Source organism: Oncorhynchus mykiss, chromosome 21, assembly GCF_057628025.1.
Source record: "Oncorhynchus mykiss isolate SJ-2025 chromosome 21, ASM5762802v1, whole genome shotgun sequence".
Classification (NCBI taxonomy): domain Eukaryota; kingdom Metazoa; phylum Chordata; class Actinopteri; order Salmoniformes; family Salmonidae; genus Oncorhynchus; species Oncorhynchus mykiss.
In genome coordinates, this window is record NC_143042.1 from 45013434 (window position 1) to 45034229 (window position 20796).

The following is a 20796-nucleotide window of genomic DNA, read 5'->3' on the forward strand; positions in this document are numbered from 1 at the left end:
AGGTAATATCTTATATAAATGCAGATATAAAAGGTAACATTTTACAGGACACCCAGCATCATAACACGGTCATATCATAATATGTCATAACAGTTGACATAACTTGTCATAAGGTCATAAAATACTGTCATGACACATATTTAGATCTGTTGTGACATAAATTGCGTTATTTTATGGCTGGTTAATGACACCTGCATAAGAGTGTCAAAACCCACAAAACCCACCACACAAGGCAAAGCGTTCCATACACCAAAGCCTACGTGTCAACTGTATGTTTATGTTATCGATTAAAAAAAAATGTTTTGACCATGTTAAATTATCATTGTAATTGCGCACATATTGATGTCAGACGTGCACCTACCCCAATGCTGTAATCTGGAATTAATGCAGGAGCAGATTTCAGGAGCAGGACAAGACACCCTCTTTTTGACTGATGACTGACCCACCATGTTGGTGTTACAAGCGCCATACTCTACCAACTGAGCTACAGTTGGGTGGCCGTGGTCTGGGGTCTCTAAATAAGCATTTCACTGTAAGGTCTACACCTGTTGTATTCGGCACATGTGACAAATAAAATGTGATTTGATTTGATATAAGGGCATTTACGTGATAGGCCTATCTGGCTTATATGATTATGATGGTCATAATACTGCTTGACAGTCTCATAAAGTGTATTTTCTTAGTCCAAGTAAAGTGAAACAGGATGGGCATAATGCTTCATGACAGTCTCATAAAGTGTATTTTCTTAGTCCAAGTAAAGTGAAACAGGATGGTCATAATGCTTCATGACAGTCTCATAAAGTGTATTTTCTTAGTCCAAGTAAAGTGAAACAGGATGGTCATAATGCTTCATGACAGTCTCATAAAGTGTATTTTCTTAGTCCAAGTAAAGTGAAACAGGATGGTCATAATACTTCATGACAGTCTCATAAAGTGTATTTTCTTAGTTCAAGTAAAGTGAAACAGGATGGTCATAATGCTTCATGACAGTGTCAGTGTTTCTACAAGTTTAAAATATGATGAAAAAAACATGACTGTAAAGAATACATTACAACAACAACAAAGGATTTTAGAAACACGCTTTCAAATGAAAGGAAACATTTGGATAAATGTGGGTTTTGACACGCTTATGTAGGTGTCATAACCAGCCATAAAATAACACAATATATGTCACAACAAGTCTAAATATATGGGTCATGACAGTGTTATGACCATATTATGACAGGTTATAACAAGTTATGTCGGTTTTTATGACATTTTTATGACATTATGACATGGTAAAGTGTTACCATATCATTTGATTTTCTTTGTCACCATTTTTTTAATGATATGACAGACATTCTTGGGGGCTCCCCTTATTGGCTGCATTGAAGCTCCTCCCCCGGTGGGGAGTGTTCAGGTATGCGCTCAGACACATATCTGTCTGCCTGTTAACATACACCAGACTCCGAGAACAATGAGTCTCAAAAAGAGACTCTCCTTCAAGAAAGCCTGGTACTTCAACACCGTAAGTAAACTTCTGAGAACTTCATAGGAGAGTTTCATTCTTTTGTCTTGTGGTGGTAAAGGACTCCTGTTTTTGTTAAAGCATCTGCTTTAGTAATTACTCTCTCTCTCGTTCTTTTTCTATCTTTTCCTCTCTCTCTTTCTCTATCCTCTCCTCCCACTCAAAACAGCTGTGTCGGGCGTTCTCTCTCACTAACATCAGTCTGGAGTGGGGAATCATATTCATTGTGGTAACGTTTGTTTTCACAGTTGGGACAGAGGAACTGCTTCAACTTGCATGAAGGTTGAAAAGGCATTTCTCTCTGTGTGATCAAGAAAGAGAATATCTCTTAACCCAAACCCTTCTAAACAAGTGAAGAAGTGGGATGTGATCTGCCATAGTTTTAACTTCTTCTACAACTCTGGTCTTTAAAATAATATTTTTTAAATTTAGTTGTATTTATTTCACCGTTATTTAACCAGGTAAGCTAGTTGAGAAAAAGTTATAATTTACAACTGCGACCTGGCCAAGATGAAGCATAGCAATTCGACACATACAACAACAACACAGTTACACATGGAATAAACAAAATATAGTCAATAATAAGGCGGAACAAAAGAAAACAAAAAGTCTATATACAGTGAGTGCAAATGAGGTAAGATAAGGGAGTTTTAAGGCAACAAATAGGCCATGGTGGCGAAGTAATTACAATATAGCAATTTATACACTGGAATGGTAGATGTGCAAAAGATGAATGTGCAGGTAGAGATACTGGGGTGCAAAGGGGCAAGATAAATGAATAAATACTGTATGGGGATGAGGTAGGTAGATAGATGGGCTGTTTACAGATGGGCTATGTACAGGTGCAGTGATCTGTGAGCTGCTCTGACAGCTGGTGCTTAAAGCTAGTGAGGGAGATATGAGTCTCCAGCTTCAGAGATTTTTGCAGTTCATTCCAGTCATTGGCAGCAGAGAACTGGAAGGAAAGACGACCAAAGGAGGAATTGGCTTTGGGGGTGACCAGTGAGATATACCTGCTGGAGCGCGTGCTATGAGTGGGTGCTGCTATGGTGACCAGTGAGCTGAGATAAGGCGGGGCTTTACCTAGCAGAGACTTGTAGATAACCTGTAGCCAGTTATCAGGCTAGTAATAGGGGTTGCAACAATTTCGGCAGATAATTTTAGAAGGAGAGGGTCCAGATTGTCTAGCCCGGCTGATTTGTAGGGGTCCAGATTTTTCAGCTCTTTCAGAACGTCAGCTATCTGGATTTGTGTAAAGGAGAAATGGTGGGGGCTTTGGCGGTATGCTGTGGAGGGTGCCGGGCAGTTGCCCGGGGTAGGGGTAGCCAGGTGGAAAGCATGGCCAGCCGTAGAGAAATGCTCATTGAAATTCTCAATTATAGTGGATTTATCGGTGGTGACAGTGTTTCCTAGCCTCAGAGCAGTGGGCAGCTGGAGGAGGTGCTCTTATTCTCCATGGACTTTACAGTGTCCCAGAACTTTTTTGAGTTAGTACTACAGGATGCAAATTTCTGTTTGAAAAAGCTAGCCTTAGCTGTCCTAACTGCCTGTGTATATTTGTTCCTAACTTTCCTGAAAAGTTGCATATCATGGGGGCTATTCGATGCTAATGCAGAACGCCACAGGATGTTTTTGTGCTGGTCAAGGGCAGACAGGTCTGGAGTGAACCAAGGACTATATCTATTCCTAGTTCTACATTTTTTGAATGGGGCATGCTTATTTAAGATGGTGAGGAAGGCACTTTTAAAGAATAGCCAGGCATCATCTAATATACGCCATTTAGCAGACGCTTTTATCCGAAGTGATTTACAGTCATGTGTTCATACATTTTTACATTCAGGTGGTCCTGGGAATCGAACCCACCACGCTGGAGTTACAAGCACCATGCTCTACCAACTGAGTTACAGCTGGGTGGCAGTGGTCTGTGATCTGAGCTACATCTCAGCTGTGCGACAGTTTGGTACCTGGGTCCGTGTTGAATGTGTGGTGTACAGACAAACCTGCAGGGTTTAGGACAAACCTGCATTTGTGTTGGAAATGTATGCATAGCCTGTGGCTGCCATATGTTAATGCTTACATTGGAAAAGTTGAGTGTTAACATCATTGTGGTTGTACATTGTCTCACTGGATACAGTTGAAGTCGGAAGTTTACATACACCGTAGCCAAATACATTTAAACTCAGTTTTTCACATTTCCTGACATTTAATCCTAGTAAAAATTCCCTGTCTTAGGTCAGTTAGGATCACCATTTTATTTTAAGAATGTGAAATGTCAGAATAATAGTAGAGAGAATTATTTATTTCAGCTTTTATTTATTTTATCAAATTCCCAGTGGGTCAAAAGTTTACATACACTCAATTAGTATTTGGTAGCATTGCCTTTAAATTGTTTAACTTGTGTCAAACGTTTCGGGTAGCCTTCCACAAGCTTCCCACAATAAGTTGGGTGAATTTTGGCCCATTCCTCCTGACAGAGCTGGTGTAACTGAGTCAGGTTTATAGGCATTCCTTGCTCGCACACGCTTTTTCAGTTCTGCCCCCAAATTTTCTATAGGATTGAGGTCAGGGCTTTGTGATGGCCACTCCAATACCTTGACTTTGTTGTCCTTAAGCCATTTTGGGGTCATTGTCCATTTGGAAGACCCATTTGCGACCAAGTTTTAACTTCCTGACTGATGCGTTGAGATGCTGCTTTAATATATCCACATAATTTTCCATCCTCATGATGCCATCTATTTTGTGAAGTGCACCAGTCCCTTCTGCAGCAAAGCACCCCCAAAACATGATGCTGCCACCCCCATGATTAACGATGGTCATTATGACCAAACAGTTCTATTTTTGTTTCATCAGACCAGAGGACATTTCTCCAAAAAGTACGATCTTTGTCCCCATGTGCAGTTGAAAACCGTAGTCTGGCTTTTTTATGGCGGTTTTGGAGCAGTGGCTTCTTCCTTGCTGAGCGGCCTTTCAGGTTATGTTGATATAGGGCTTGTTTTACTGTGGATATATATACTTTTGTACTGTTTCCTCCAGCATCTTCACAAGGTCCTTTGCTGTTGTTCTGGGATTTATTTGCACTTTTCGCACCATGGTACGTTCATCTCTAGGAGACAGAACGTGTCTCCTTCCTGATGACGGCTGCGTGGTCCCATGGTGTTTATACTTGCCTACTATTGTTTGTACAGATGAACGCGGTACCTTCAGGCGTTTGGAAATGGCTCCCAAGGATGAATCAAACTTGTGGAGGTCTCCAATTCTGAGGTCTTGGCTGATTTATTTTTATTTTCCCATGATGTCAATCAAAGTGGCACTGAGTATGAAGATAAGCCTAGAAATAGATCCACAGGTACACCTCCAATTGACTCAAATGATGTCAATTAACTTATCAGAAGCTTCTAAAGCCATGACATAATTTTCTGGAATTTTCCAAGCTGTTTAAAGGCACAATCAACTTAGTGTATGTAAACTTCTGACCCACTGGAATTGTGATACAGTGAATTATAAGTGAAATAATCTGTCTGCAAACAATTGTTGAAAAAATGACTTGTGTCATGCACAAAGTAGATGTCCTAACCGACTTGCCAAAACTATAGTTTGTTAACAAGAAATTTGTGGAGTGGTTGAAAAACGAGTTTTAATGACTCCAACCTAAGTGTATGTAAACTTCTGACTTCAACTGTATGTTCATTACACATGGCTGTCATACGCTTGTCTTGATTTGATTTGGATGCCACTATCAGATGTACAGCCATGTCCATAATTATTGGCACGCTTGATAAAGATGAGCAATAAAGACTGTATAAAATGCATAATACCAATACTGCAATATATGTTATGCAAAATTATTTTATTTTATACTAATACAATTGCTCAGAGAAAGCAATTTTGTTTAAGTTATACAAATACATCTAAAAAAGCTAGGTCAATTATTGGCGCCCTTGTTTTGGCACCCTTGTTTTCCATATTCTGCATCCTTCTTTTGACGCCAAAGAGACCAATTTTCGTGTCATCTGCCCATAGCACCGGTTCCAATCCAAGTGCCAATGCTGTTTAGCTCCAGGCGTTTACATTTGTTGGTTGCTCTCAATAAAAGCTTGTTTTTGGCAACCCTTCCAAAGAGCCTATTGGCATGGTGACATCTAATTGTACATTTGGAGACTTGGTGACCCAAAGATGAGACCATGCTTTTCTTTGCCTCCCGAACCATCTTCCTCACTGTGCGTGGGGACAAGATACACTTGCTTCCAATACCAGGCTAGTTTACCACTGTTTCAGTAGTTTTAAACACATTATTTGTTGCCCTAATAGTGGTAAGTGGTATTTCATTTTGTGCAATTTGTTGTACACATTTTGTATCCAAATGTGTGTTACCTCATTTTTATACCCCAATGAAACAGGATCTATGTAAAGGCCACAATTTAACTGAGATGAACATTATGTTAAAGTAGAACGTTAATGCAGATGGCATTTTGTTTTAATTTTATTTATAAGAATCTTTAGGGGTGGAAATCATTTTTGACATATCTTTTAGATATTTTTTTTATACAATAAAATCTGTATTTTTTTTTCTCATCTTTATCAAAGGTACAAATAATGTTGGACCTGACTGTAGCCTACATTACTTCTTAGGAATCAGTGTATATTCTGTGTTCCCCACTTAAGTTCTCTACCAGCACCTGGGCTGTATGAAAACATCAGGACTTCAGTCAACTGTTTTACTACATTTCTATGCAATTTAAAAACTCAAAAATGCTATTGGGAGAACATCAAAAATGTACCCAAGCCATTATCAGATTGGATGCTTTTGGTTCATTCATCTCAATCAATGTACATATTAGCTATACAATTAGCCACAACACAAGAACTCACATGAACTCAACACCGGGATTAAAAACTTTAATTTTATATGTACAGAGGGATCTGTTAGCAGAAAAAGCATTTTATAAAATAAAAGTTAACAAATAAATTTGCTTTACAGAACTTTTTCTGTTTTTGCAGTTTTATAGCTACATTCCTGCAGTTATACACATTTTGCTATGGGGTGGGGAGACATTTCTGCAGTTTTAAAATATAGTTTCCTGTAATTTGACACATTTTGTCATGATGTATGCCATGTTAATTTGATATCTGAGTGAGATGACTAACAAAATCAATGTGGGCCCCCCTGGAGGTAAGGGCCATGATTAGATGTCTAGACTAACTAGACAAATTTACCAGTCTAACATTTTTTTAACTTACATGGGCTAATTAATTGAGTGACATACACACAACATAATGGAAACTGCTGATGAACAACAGAGTTTCAAAATTGCACCTTTTATTTTAACCCTCAACAGTAAGTTGAGACTCAGACTGAGTTCCTAATTATTTATTTATCAGAGTCCTCATATGTAGCTACGGCCCTGCTGCCTAGTGCCACCCATGGATAGAGCCAGTCACTGGAGGTGTGAACAGAGGATGAGAGCAGAGCAGTTGAGACAACAGAGGTGGGCAGCCATCACTGGATCTCTTCACAGGGGTGTACTGCTGTGGAAGAAATAATGAGCTGGAAAACACACAGAGGTGTGTGTGTAGTTCCAGCAACCACTGTGGGCAGTCACCACACACACACACACACACACACACACACACACGGATGACACACACATACACACAGAGACACAGGCTCGCACACACTCTGTTTCGTGAATCAACAGTGTGACAACTTTCGTAGGTGTGGCGAGATAAATCAAAGGAGTGTTGAAATTGCTATTTTTTTATGGATTATGTGTCGTAAAGTGTAGCCTACATATGTCAAAGGCAACCTGACATGACATGATCTGACATGTATAATTATCATTCATCAGAAACGCTTCTCATATGACACATAGTGATTTATGAGGGAAGATACTTGGTTGGCTATGATCCGCGATGTGTCATGATGAGATGTACTGTATTATGCTCTCCTATGAGGCAACATGAATGAAAGATTGGTTGGTAAGTCCATCATCCTAGAGAACAGGATATGGCTGACATCTCAACTGTTTTTCCCATCAATGTAACACAACACAAGGCCTTGAAATGTCATTCTACTCTAGCGACTGATTTTGTGTTGATATTTGAGTCATTTAGCAGACACTCTTATCCAGAGCGACTTACAGGAACAATGAGGGTTAAGTGCCTTGCTCAAGGGCACAATGGCATATTTTTTACCTAGTCGGCTTGGGGATTCGAACCAGCAACTTTTCAGTTACTGGCCCAATGCGCTTAACCGCTAGGCTTCCCACCAATCACCTGTATAACTGTTCTAATTGTTCTATGACAATTGTGGCATTTTGACCAGCTATTTTATTTTTATGTTTAAAAAAGTTATAATACTTAGTCAGATAATAGTCAACCCCTTAAAAATGCTAATTAACAACATGCCTGCTTAATGTATTTTGCTATTTTACAACATATAAAAAAAATCCCTGTAGCCTTTTTACCACTGGTATTACACATATTTGGATGAAAATTCAGGCTTTCCAGAATATAATTTGACTATTTAATTTGAATATATAATCAAAGACAGAAAAGTTTCATGAAAATGAAAAAATGGCGGCCATAGTAGCTCAAACCACAATTATTTTTTATCAAATTCCCTTTTCCCTTTACTGTAAACTGTGGAACACTGTTGACACATCTTAAGGCTTCACATGAAATGACCAAATGAATCATCAAACTGTTAATAGAAGAGAGATTGCAGACTCACCATGTGCTTTTCAAGACAGCCCCACCTCCGAAGAACCTTTGACCCAGTAAGAGGCTGGCAAGCATGTTGCATGTTTTTTTTATGGTGGTTTTTATAATGGGGTATCATGAGGGACATGAAATGGAGAGGTATTCCCTGTAAATTATTTAGAATATTTAGTTTATATTTTAGTTTAAGTAATCCATTATAAATAACTATAATACTTTCCTTTGTATTATGACATTTAAAGTGTGTAAAAAAAATATGTATTTTCAACTCTAAATGTCACTTAACCACCACTCCTGATCCGAGACAAGCTATGATATATAAAGCATTTTTTTTTGCAATAGAACTGACTTACATATGTTTTATTAACACAAAAACACTTCAATTAAAACAAAAGCATATATTTTGTGTTATTATCTGACGTTTTTAATGTGTTTTTCCTCGTGGTTAATGCGGCGGACTGGAAAGCAACCACTTTCGTAGAATGACCCAATTGCATGGTTTCAGTAGGGACTTTTTACGAGTTATAAACTAACCAAGACGTGTGTCATATCATAGATGATGGCTGTCTGTAGTTTAGAATAAAATGTGGTTACTGGTGACTACTCTGTATTTAAAGGTGGTGCTTTTAGTACTTTTAACTGACAGATCTACTGAAGCAACAGTTGAGTGGGTGCTCTCTCCACCCCCCACCCTCCTCTCTGTTTTCCATTGACCCCTTCATCTTCTCTCCCTTTGACTCCTGGCTGTATGTGTTCTAGCCACCACACAAGAGGTGGCTTTTAGGACCCATCTGTATAAGGTTGGTTCAGCAGCCTTGTGGTTATTGAGTGAAGACAAGATGTTGTGGTTCTTGGGACTGCCCTTTGTTTCGCCTCTGTGAGAGAGGGAAAACCCTGCAAGGTTTAAATATGGTCACCGTCACTCCCAAAATGGAATGGACCACAGTGGGTGCACATGACCGTGATCCCTAACCCTCAGATGGTCCAACATTATTTACCACTGACTGACTCTGAGACTGAGTCAGTCAGTGGGCGGGTACAAAATGTGTCTGGTCATATTCCTCAAGTCATTGATCAATGAAGGATATTATTTTAGATGCATAAATTGCTTCTCCCAGTTGTGACCAATAGTAGGTCCACAAAGATATTTAAATGATCTCTTGTTATGCAATATTTTGTCATTAAGCTTTGCTAATTTTGCATAGCAATACTTTTCTGTCCCCGAAATGATCAAATCAAATCTAAGTTTATTTGTCACGTGCGCCGAATACAACAGGTGTAGTAGACCTTACAGTGAAATGCTTTACTTACTTACAAGCCCTAACCAACAGTGCATTTTTTAAGTAAAAAATACGTATTAGGTAAACAATAGATAAGTAAATATATATTTTTTTTTAACTGAAAAATGACAATGAAAATAACAGTAGCGAGGCTATATACAGGTGGTACCGGTACAGAGTCAATGTGTGGGGGTACTGGTCAGTTGGGCTAATTGAGGTAATATGTACATGTAGGTATAGTTAAAGTGATTATGCATAGATGATAAACAGAGAGTAGCAGCAGCGTAAAAGAGGGTGTTGGCAGGTGGGGGGTGGCGGGATGTTGCAGCTGTAGAACCTTTTAAGGATCTGAGGACCCATGTCAAATCTTTTCAGTCCTGAGGTGGAATAGGTTTTGTCGTGCCCTCTTCACGACTGTCTTGGTGTGTTTGGACCATGATAGTTTGTTGGTGATGTGGACACCAAGGAACTTGAAGCTCTCAACTTGCTCCACTACAGCCCTGTCGATGAGAATGGGGGTGTGCTTGGTCCTCCTTTTCCTGTCGTCCACAATCATCTCCTTTGTCTTGATATGTTGAGGGATAGGTTGTTTTTCTGGCACGTCTCTGAACTCCTCCCTATAGGCTGTCTCGTCATTGTCGGTGATCAGGCCTACCACTGTTGTGTCGTCTGCAAATGTAATGATGGTGTTGGAGTCATGCCTGGCCATGCAGTCGTGGGTGAACAGGGAGTACAGGAGGGGACTGAGCATGCACCCCTGAGGGGCTCCAGTGTTGAAGATCAGCGTGGCAGATGTGTTTCTACCTACCCTCACCACCTGGGGGCGGCCCGTTAGGAAGTTCAGGATCCAGTTGCTGAGGGAGGTGTTTAGTCCCAGGATCCTTAGCTTAGTGATGAGCTTTGAGGGCACTATGGTGTTGAACACTAAGCTAACGTCAATGAATAGCATTTTCACGTGGTGTTCCTTTTGTCCAAGTGGGAAATGGCAGTGTGGAGTGCAATAGAGATTGCATCATCTGTGGATCTGTTTGAGCGGTATGCAAATTAGAGTGGGTCTAGGGATTCCCGGATAATGATGTTAATGTGAGCCATAACCAGCCTTTCAAAGCACTTCATGGCTACGGACGTGAGTGCTACGGGTCTGTAGTCATTTAGGCAGGTTACCTTAGGGTTCTTGGGCACAGGGACTATGGTGGTCTGCTTGAAGCATGTTGGTATTACAGACTCAAATCAGGGACGTGTCAGTGAAGACACCTGCCAGTTGGTCAGCACATGCTTTGATCACACATCCTAGCGACCTTGTGAATGTTGACCTGTTTAAAGGTCTTACTCACGTTGGCTACGGAGAGCGTGATCACACAGTAGTTCGGAACAGCTGATGCTCTCATGCAAGCCTCAGTGTTGCTTGCTTCAAAGCGAGCATAGGAGTGATTTAGCTCGTCTGGTAGGCTCGTGTCACTGGGCAGCTCGCAGCTGTGCTTTCCTTTGTAGTCTGTAATAGTTTGCAGGCTCTGCCACATCCAATGTGCGTCTGAGCCTGTGTAGTACTATTCAATCTTAGTCCTGTATTGGCGGGTTGCCTGTTTGATGGTTCGTCGGAGGGCATAGCAGGATTTCTTATAAGCTTCCGGGTTATAGTCCCGCACCATGAAAGTGGCAGCTCTACCCTTTAGCTCAGTGCAAATGTTGCCTGTATTCCATGGCTTCTGGTTTTGATATGTACGTACAGTTACTGTGGGGATGACATCCTCGATGCGCTTATTGTTAAAGCCAGTGACTGATGTGGTGTACTCCTCAATGCCATCGGAAGAATCCCGGAACATTTTCCAGTCTTTGCTAGCAAAACAGTCCTGTAGTTTAGCATCTGCTTCATCTGACCACTTTTTTTAATAGACCGAGTCATTGGTGCTTCCTGCTTTAATTTTTTTGCTTGTATGCAGGAATCAGGAGGATAGAATTATGATAAGATTTTCCAAATAGAGGGCGAGGGAGAGCTTTGTACGTGTCTCTGTGTGTGGAGTAAAGGTGATCTAGATTTTTTTCCCTCTGGTTGCGCATTTAACATGTTGATAGAAATGAGGTAAAACTGATTTAAGTTTCCCTGCATTAAAGTCCCCGGCCACTAGGAGCGCCGCAACTGGGTGTGTGGTTTCCTGTTTGCTTATTTCCTTATACAGCTGACTGAGTGCGGACTTAGTGCCAGCATCCATCTGTGGTGGTAAATCAACATCTACAAAAAATGTATGAAAACTCTCTTGGCAAATAGTGTGGTCTACAGCTTATCATGAGATACGCAAGCAAAATCTAGAGACTTCCATAGATTTCGTGCACAAGCTGTTGTTTCAAAATATACACAGACCGCCCCCCCTCGTCTTGCTGTTCTATCTAGACGGTGCTGCGTATGTCCCGCCAGCTGAATGTTTTTCATGTCGTCATTCAGCCACGATTCGGTGAAACACAAGATATTACAGTTTTTGATGACCCGTTGATAGGGTATTCGTGATCGTACCTCGTCTAATTTATTGGCCAAATATTGTACGTTGGCAAGTAATATTGATGGTAAGGACAGATTTCCCACTCGCCGTCAGCGGATCCTTACGAGGCACCCGCCCTGTGTCCTCTATACCTGCGTCTCTTTCGCATGCCAATGACGGGGATTTCGGCCTTGTCGGGTGTCTGAAGTACAGCCTGTGCGTCCTGCTTGTTGAAGAAAAAATCTTTGTCTAATCCGAGGTGAGTGATCACTGTCCTGATGTCCAGCAGCTCTTTTTTGCTGTAAGATACGGTTGCAGAAACATTATGTACAAAATAAGTTACAAATAACATGACAAAAAAACACATAATAGCAGAATTGGTTAGGCGCCCATAAGACGGCTGACATTTCTTCCGGTGCCATCTATATGATTTATCTCAAGCATTAGCCTGGTTGCAAGTGCTATTGGGGCTATTTGCTTCCACTGGTCCTGGGGCCCTTGTTAAAGGTCAACGGCATCATGAACTTTACCAAGTAACAGGACAATTTAGCCAAAAACTTGGTTGCCTCTGGCAGGAGGCTGAAACTTGGCCAGCAAAACAATAACCCTAAGTACAACATTTTGCAATGGCCTGGGGGCCTTGTTAAGTCTCTGGACTTAAACCAGAGTGATTTGAATTGAAGAGGGCAGTCCATAAGAGCAAACAAAGGATATCAAGGACCTGGAAAGATTCTGTATGGAGGAATGGTCAAAGATCCCTCCCAATGTGTTTACATTTTAGAAAAAGGCTGCATCGTTATCCCTTTTAGAGATATTTTGAAATGACTTGTTAAACAAAATCTCTTTCACTGAGCAATTGTATTATTATGAAATATTGAATTTCTCAATTGTTTGAGCGTACAATACAGCTCAGTATTTGTATAATTTATTATATAGAGTATTTTTTGCTCATCTTTACCAAGGGTGCCAATAATTTTGGAGGTGACTGTATCTACCAGCATGTTCACACTGAAGTGGCGTAGGGAATCAGTCTCTCTTTCTAAATGAATCCTCCAACACAATGATTAATAGTGTGTTCTTGGACAAAGCTGAACGATGCTCTACTAATTTCTTCTGCTGCATTTGAAAATATTTGCCTTTCAGCTGTACACCTTTATTTTAGCCTTAATAAACCAATCTTAACAGATATCCCTGGTTTTCTGCCATTCTCTCACCAGCAATGTCTTCAAATGGTTTGCTAAGTAAACATTTGTAGCTGCTGCATAAAATCAACCTATTCTTGTGAAGAGAAGAGACCATTTCGCTAATAAATATGCCAGCAATGAAATTCCAGGAGAGTGTATTCATTACGGAAACCGTTTACTGTTTAAGAACCAGACGGAAACAAACAGGGAGGGACCTACTTGAATTTGTCCAATAGAAACTCTTGCTTGCATTTTCCGTTTGGAGTAAACAGACAAAACGTTTTGCAACAGAATCGGCATAATGGTTACACCCGGGCTTTGTGATTATTATTTTTTTCTCTTTCCAAAGATGCTTGTCAGAATTGCTGATCACTCTATGGCCTATAGTCTTGTATAGACTTTCATTGCCCACTCAGCCCCTGAATTTGCATGTGAAAAGTGGCCTATTAGTGCAAGCAAAAGCTTAAGTGGCTTCTCATGATGACTTCTAGTCTGACCAGACACCAGTGAGAGGGAACATGGCACTTTTTTTTGTCTGTGTGTGCGTGTGTGTGTGCGTGTGTGCGCGCGTGTGTGTGCGTGTGCATGTGTGTGTGTGAGAGAGAGTGTGTGTGAGAGAGAGTGTGCATCTCCGAATATGTTCATGTGCCCCGAGTGTGTTTTTGTGTGTCTAAAGCATGTGAGTCATAGGTAGTGAGTGTGTGTGTGGTGAGAAGTGGGACCCATTCTTGAGGTGTGAACAGCTGTGTGTGTGTGTGTGTGTGTGTGTGTGTGTGTGTGTGTGTGTGTGTGTGTATGTGTGTGTGTGTGTGTGTTAGTGTGTGTGCAGAGGCCCTGGGCTGGATCCACCCACATCCCACACACACACACACACACACACACACACACTGGTGGGATGCCTGGAGAGACATTCTGTGCTCAGGCTCCAGTGGTTCCTTGCCTCGGAGCAGGAGGAGGTCATGACGACATCTTCTCACTCATGTCTCTCTTTGTTGTCTTTCAGTCGGCTGCTTCCTCAGAAGGTGGTGAGTACATTTCTCTTTCCATTACACTTGTTCTTACATTCACTTTATCTGTGATGACAGAACACAGCACATATTTTTGCTTCCTGCACCTGTATGTACTAGGCTAAGTAATAAGCTTTAAGTTGAGTTCAACAAAAGTGTTCCAAAACAAGCATGGGCCAAATGGGGCGTTTTGTCCCTCCATGGACCTTTTTGTTGAACAATAAAAGTCACTTTTTGTGTGCCTTTTTCTTGAAAGCGTCTTTCTCCGTTTCCTGTATGTTTGCTTTTTATTGTGTGTTTATTAAGCTCTCCACAACACGCAACTCTGAGGTTATTGAATTAAACAGGCTCACAGAATATGATGTCAACCTATTTATTTACGACCTCAACAAAAGGCTCTTGGGGTTACGGCAGGGTTTCCCAACTCCTCGAGTATTCCAACCAGCACACGGTTTTGTTGTGGCCCCAGACAAACTCACCTGATTCCACTTATTGAGGGCTCGATGATTAGTTGAATCAGGTGGGCTTGTCTGGGGCTGCAACAAAAAATTTGTGAAGTTCGGGACACTGGAGGACTGGAGTTGGGAAACACTGTTTTAGGATAGGGTTTTGGATTGTGTGTTTGCTGTTGGTTTACCCTTTCACAGACGTTTAATAATGTTTGCTGAACGCCATGTTCGATGGCGCTGTGGTTTTGGAGGAGCTGCTTAGCTCTTTCAATGAGCATGTGGCGAAGAAACTCTATGCTATTTATCCTGAAAACCATCCCATTATAAAGCAACACAGGCCCCATATTTGCTCTCTGCTGGCAAACTCAAGATTCCAAACCAAATACCAAATATTGTGTCAACTCCAAACCAAATATCACGTCACTGAGGTCAATTGGCAGAGTTTTGAAATTAAAATATAAACAAATGTCTGGGACAAATTGATTTGTGTAATAGAAAATGGAATACATCTCTTGCGTCTTTTAATGGGAGATGTGAGGGCTTGTAAAAACCAGCTTGTTTTATGCCTTTACAACTCTGCTGACACCTACTGATTCAGCTGGGCGAGTTGGCTAACAAAAGCATGAGCTTCTATAGTTAGACTGTATCCCGAGGCATTACTCACAACATTGTAAAGTAGTCAGTCACGAACAGTCATGATTCAGTGTCCAAGTTGTCATGTAATATTTGCAATAGCATTTAGAGGCTACATGTAATTATTATTTGTCCTGTGCTTGTGCATGCTTATCAGTGATCAGATACCCTGGTGCTGGAGGCTATGTTTTAATCTGTGTAGTGTTTTCAGAAAGCTCCCAACAGAGGCTTACAATTCCTCAATTCCGTAAGCATTGGCAGATCGCGAACACTTCTCTTGCCTGACATTGACCATTCAAGAGCAATTTGGTAACAGACCTTACTGTCTTCCTTTTTGTGTTTTTGATTTTTTGCTTTCTGGTTGGTGGGACTTTGAAATGGGCATCTGCCGCCATGATAGCAGGCACTAACTGAGTCATTGGAAGTACTTGTTAAAATAGTCCTCTTTCTCTAGATTCCACAGTTCCCAAGCTATTCCTTCTTTTGAGTGGTTTTGGACTAATAGCATTTTCTTCCCTCTCTTTGAACTAGCTTAGAATTGAGTCCCTGAATGAACTTTTCTTTGCTGTAGACTATGGTGCAGCATTAAGGCTGTTGTTGTCAGAACAGTCACTGTCAGAACAGTTCTGGTCCCTACCCCCGTTGTCCCCTAACCACTTTCCCTACCATTTTCCTCTCTCTCCAGACCATGGTGGTGGTGTGCAGCTCCAGGGCTGCTGCAGCCAGAGCAGTCTGAACAGCAATGGCAGTCTGCCCGGCGCCGGCAGCCACAGGAGGCTGTCAGAGCGCCGGGTGGCCAGCTGGGCCGCCTGCTTCGAGCGCCTGCTCCAGGACCCCATTGGCGTCCGCTACTTCTCAGTATGTACTGTAAAGAACTCTGGGAAATTGAGTTTTATTTTAGTTCACTGTTAGTTTAGTTATGTGATCTGAAACCCAACAAACTCAACAGTCCATTATCTTCCTCATTCTCTATTCTGTTAGATGAAATCTATACTCGTCTTCCTCAGACGTCCAAAATTCTGTTTTAGTTTGCATGTTACGTGATGTTACAGTTCTCTCTCATTCTCCATTCTGTTGGATGAAATCAATGTGAAGCTACCTCAGACATACAGGGGTATTCAACCCTGCTGGTTTTTTGTTCTACCTGATAATTCATTTCCGCCACCTGGTGTCCCAGGTCTAAATCGGTTCCTGATTAGAGGGCAACAATGAAAAAGTGCAGTGGAACTGACTTCGAGGTCCAGAGTTGAGTTTGAAGGCGTTACACCATTCTCTTCTTATGGAATAGAAGCAATAGTTAACTATATAGTGTTAGGTTCTAATTATCAGAGTAAGAACTCGACGGACACTATGAAAGCTTAAACTAAGTTTATTCTTCCCAAAGGATCGAACAGCTGAACCGACAAAACATGTTTACAATAGTGGTGGTATATGTACCCCACTTTGGATGGAGTCTCTTCCTTCTCGCTAAACATTGCATCTTTATTGCTAGGCAGGAAACTAAGTGATACAGGCAATAAACTTTTCCTTCTCCCTTAACGTGACCTGACCTGACCTAAACCCCCTTCATCACTAATCCAGGACTCTCTCACCTGATCAATGCCTGCCACATATGATCGTTTTCCCTACACTCAGTACATTCCAAGCTTAATTGCACCCACCATATACCTTCCTCCTACAGATAACCATCAACTTCTGGTGTAGACCATCTAAACCATAGCACTCAATATTTCAATAGGATACCTGATAATTAACCATATTTCAAGTTTAGGCGTTAGAAACCAGAATCCATCAATAGCCAATCAACATTGGACCCGGACACTCCAGGCTTACTGCAAGTATGATAAAGCTGTTGTTTGTGTCTCCACAGGAATTCCTCAAGAAGGAATTCAGTGAGGAGAATATCTTGTTCTGGCAGGGCTGCGAATACTTCAGTCATATACCTGTAACGGACAAAAAGCAGGTAAGGTTCTTCCTTGTACACATCACCAAGACCAAACCATACTTTCCTATCTAGTCCATAGGCTTTGGATGTCATGGATTGATTAAAAAAGAGCCCTCAATATACTGGACATGTCTGTGTGTCTTGACAGACAATTCCTTGGTGCCTTTAGAAGTGCTGGTTGTGCAGCACCTTGTGTGGCTGAGTGAGGATCTGTGTGTAAAACACCAGAATCAGTCCCCTTCATAACAATGGACTAGGTTATGTCATAGTTGTGTGTGTGTTTTTAAAACATATTCCTCTCCTCTCCAGCTATCCCAGAGGGCAGGGGAGATCTACAACAGCTTCCTGTCCAGTAAAGCCACCACGCCGGTCAACATCGACAGTCAGGCCCAACTGGCCGACGACGTCCTCACCTCCCCATGTCCAAACATGTTCAAGGCTCAGCAGTTACAAGTGAGAGGACCAACTGCCTACTACTCTATGTTATGTTGTTGAATAAATAATAATATACTTTATTGTCAACCCTCCCTTATACACACACACATAAGGCTGGGAGCAGCACAGTGTCAACTGCCGGGGCAGCACTGCTGGAACAATTTTTATTATTCAGTGTCATCTGCCTGTTTCCAAAATGGCTATTGTGCTTTACCAAGGTCAAACACAAACTGGCACACACCCCCCCACAAACTCACAGGCCTGTACAACGTCAGTGTAGATCTGTCCAATGTTGTTACAAACATGACTTAATCATAGCTATTACCACATATGTCATAACACATGTCATAACTGATTGTGACCCTTTGTAACACCAGTCCCTTTTCTTTCCCCATTTTGTCTGTAGATCTTCAACCTGATGAAGTTTGACAGCTACTCCAGGTTCCTCAAGTCTGGCCTGTATCAGGAGTGCATGCTGGCCGAGGTGGAGGGACGACCTTTACCTGACCCCTACCAGATCCCTTGTAGCCCCGCCCCCTCCAAGCACAGCGCCAGCTCCTCCCTCTCCCTCTCCACGCCCATTAAGGTACTCGCCTTGTACTAAAGTAACTTTAACAGCCAAAATAGTATCTGCTATTGTCTTAGTAACCATCGCAGATGTTTGTGTCATTCGCCTGTGGGATGCACATTTTGTGTTGTAGCCAGTATAGGTGTTTGTTAACCTTCAAAACATCAGGGTCATATTCACTAGATACCAAATGGAAGAAAACAGACCAAAGGGGACTACCTGAACTTGTCCAATAAGAAACAAATTTTCCATTGCAATTTCTTTTTTTCCCTAAATGTTTTCAATAGCAAAACGGTTTGCTACGTTGTGCACTAATGTATACAACCCAAGTGTTAGACATGTTGTTTGACCTAGTTGTTTTGTTGACCAATAGGAGGCAAGGAAGCAGAGGTCAGGAAGGTCACTTAATGAGGACCCCGGAGACGAGCATGATGAGCATAAGAAACGGGGCACCTTCTTTTCTTGGTCCCGGAACCGGAGCTTCGGAAAGGGACCCAAGAAAAAGGACATTGGAGAAATCAACCTCGGTCAGCAATTCTCAGTCATAGAATGTCACAAGGAGTTAATCTTATGTATTCAATTCAAATAACGTTTTTTTCCTGTGAGGGAACTTCTTGTGTATGGTTTCAATATTGACATGAAGCTTTCTGGCATGCATTATGTTCTTTGGTCAGGCAATACACAGCACAGCACTGCATGCTATAAATTCGTTATGATGAAAGGTGAACTCCTGAAGCAGCATTTCAAATGGTGTTTTGAGCTTCATCTGATTTATGTCATTGGCGATGTTACACAAATGTTTTCCCTTGATAGTAGCTTGTCTTTTATATGTAGTTGTGTTGATGCTTGTCTTTTATGTGTAGTTGTGTTGTGGTGATACTTGTCTTTTATGTGTGGCTGTGTTGGGATGATGCATGGATAGTAGCTTGTCTTTTATGTGTGGCTGTGTTGGGATGATGCATGGATAGTAGCTTGTCTTTTATGTGTGGCTGTGTTGGGATGATGCATGGATAGTAGCTTGTCTTTTATGTGTGGCTGTGTTGGGATGATGCATGGATAGTAGCTTGTCTTTTATGTGTAGCTGTGTTGTGATGATGCATGGATAGTAGCTTGTCTTTTATGTGTTGCTGTGCTGTGATGATGCATGGATAGTAGCTTGTCTTTTATGTGTTGCTGTGTTGTGATGATGCATGGATAGTAAGTAGGGATGGGATGAGTTTGTATCGTGGCAGCGAAAAAAACCCACAAAGGTAAACAGACCTAATGTTGGAAACAAACAGCATTATGTTGTCATCCAGAGTCACATGTATTTATTTCCTGAGCTATAGCACACAATATTGTACATACAGTTGGTTTTTAAAGGAACAAATAGTTATGTCTGCTTCTTGTTCTCCTTTTTTGCATGGAAAAAATAATCGCAATACTGGTACGTTTTCTGTGTATATGTGGAATGAATTCCTAACTGTGACCTCTGACCTCCCTGGCCTTCCTGTGTTGGGTAGATTCCTGGAGCAGCAACGGTCGGAGGGAATCACAGGGCTCCTTGTCCTCAGGTGCCAGTCTGGAGCTGGCCACTTCCTGTTCAGCGGGCAAGATCGAGGTAACATCCGCATGCACGGCCAGGCCAGGTCACCATGGCAACACTGAACCAAGATAGCTCTGTAGTAGAAGCAGACATTATACAGATCACGACTCTGTTTAGTTTTGTGGCATGTTGCCTGAAAGTCCTCTTGGCTTGGGTATGCCGCTGTCAAAATGGTTATGACAGGTGTTATTTGAAACATATGACTTTGTCACGTTCGTCATAACGATGAGACCAAGGCGTGATAAGCATACATTCTTCTTTTAATGAAGGAAAAACACTAAACAAACTAACGTGACGCTATATAACACTAGTGCTGACAAGCAACTACACATAGACAATAACCCACAAAACCAAAATGGAAAATGGCAACCTAAATAGGATCCCCAATCAGAGACAACGATAAACAGCTATCTCTGATTGGGAACCAATTCAGGCCACCATAGACCTATAATAAACCTAGACTAACAAACACCCCATGATATACAAAAAAACCTAGAAAGGACAAACAAGCATACCCACCCTCGTCACACCCTGACCTGATCAAAATAATACATAAAACATAGAAAACTAAGGTCAGGGCGTGACAGACTTAATGGGGGTTCATTTGAAGGTTCAGGTGTTCAATGTAGTTTTTTTTTACCCCATAAGGAAATTTGGTTTGTAGACAGGACGAACATTAAACACTACATACAATACAAGACATAGAGACATTGTTGCTGTTTTTACCTCTTGGTCCTCTCTCTTGCTTCTATGGAGTTCTATCTCTGACTATGGTTTGTCCTGTGTAGGGGGACAATCGTCACTCAGTGCCGGTGTGGGACAGGGTGTCCTCCGCCAAGCACTGCAATGTGACCTTGCCGGATGGCTCGTGCTCCTCTGTGACCCTGCGGCCGGGAGCCACCATCAGGGAGGTGCTACGGGTCCTCTGTCAGAAACTCTGCATCAATATGGTTGCTGTCGACCTCTTCCTGGTGGGAGGAGAGAAGGTGAGGGAAGCACACTGATTCTTAGC

At 41.6% G+C, this 20796-nt stretch overlaps 1 protein-coding gene across 5 annotated transcripts in view; it reads left to right on the forward strand.

Moving 5' to 3' along the window:
• Positions 1–20796, forward strand: part of LOC110500660 (regulator of G protein signaling 12) — an 80599-nt gene that overhangs the window by 37107 nt on the left and 22696 nt on the right. For 4 of the 5 annotated variants that reach the window (XR_016490356.1, XM_021578147.3, XM_090214766.1 and 1 more), the window contains 8 exons: positions 14166–14187; positions 15937–16109; positions 17122–17214; positions 17506–17649; positions 18038–18217; positions 18573–18726; positions 19702–19799; positions 20573–20770. Coding sequence is in view for 4 of the 5 variants with exons in the window: in XM_021578147.3 (XP_021433822.3) it covers positions 14166–14187; positions 15937–16109; positions 17122–17214; positions 17506–17649; positions 18038–18217; positions 18573–18726; positions 19702–19799; positions 20573–20770 (1062 nt within the window). In the remaining variant the exon portion in view is untranslated. Of the gene's footprint in view, positions 1–1350; positions 1508–14165; positions 14188–15936; positions 16110–17121; positions 17215–17505; positions 17650–18037; positions 18218–18572; positions 18727–19701; positions 19800–20572; positions 20771–20796 lie in introns of those variants that run through there. The other variant, XM_090214768.1, reaches the window with a different exon arrangement.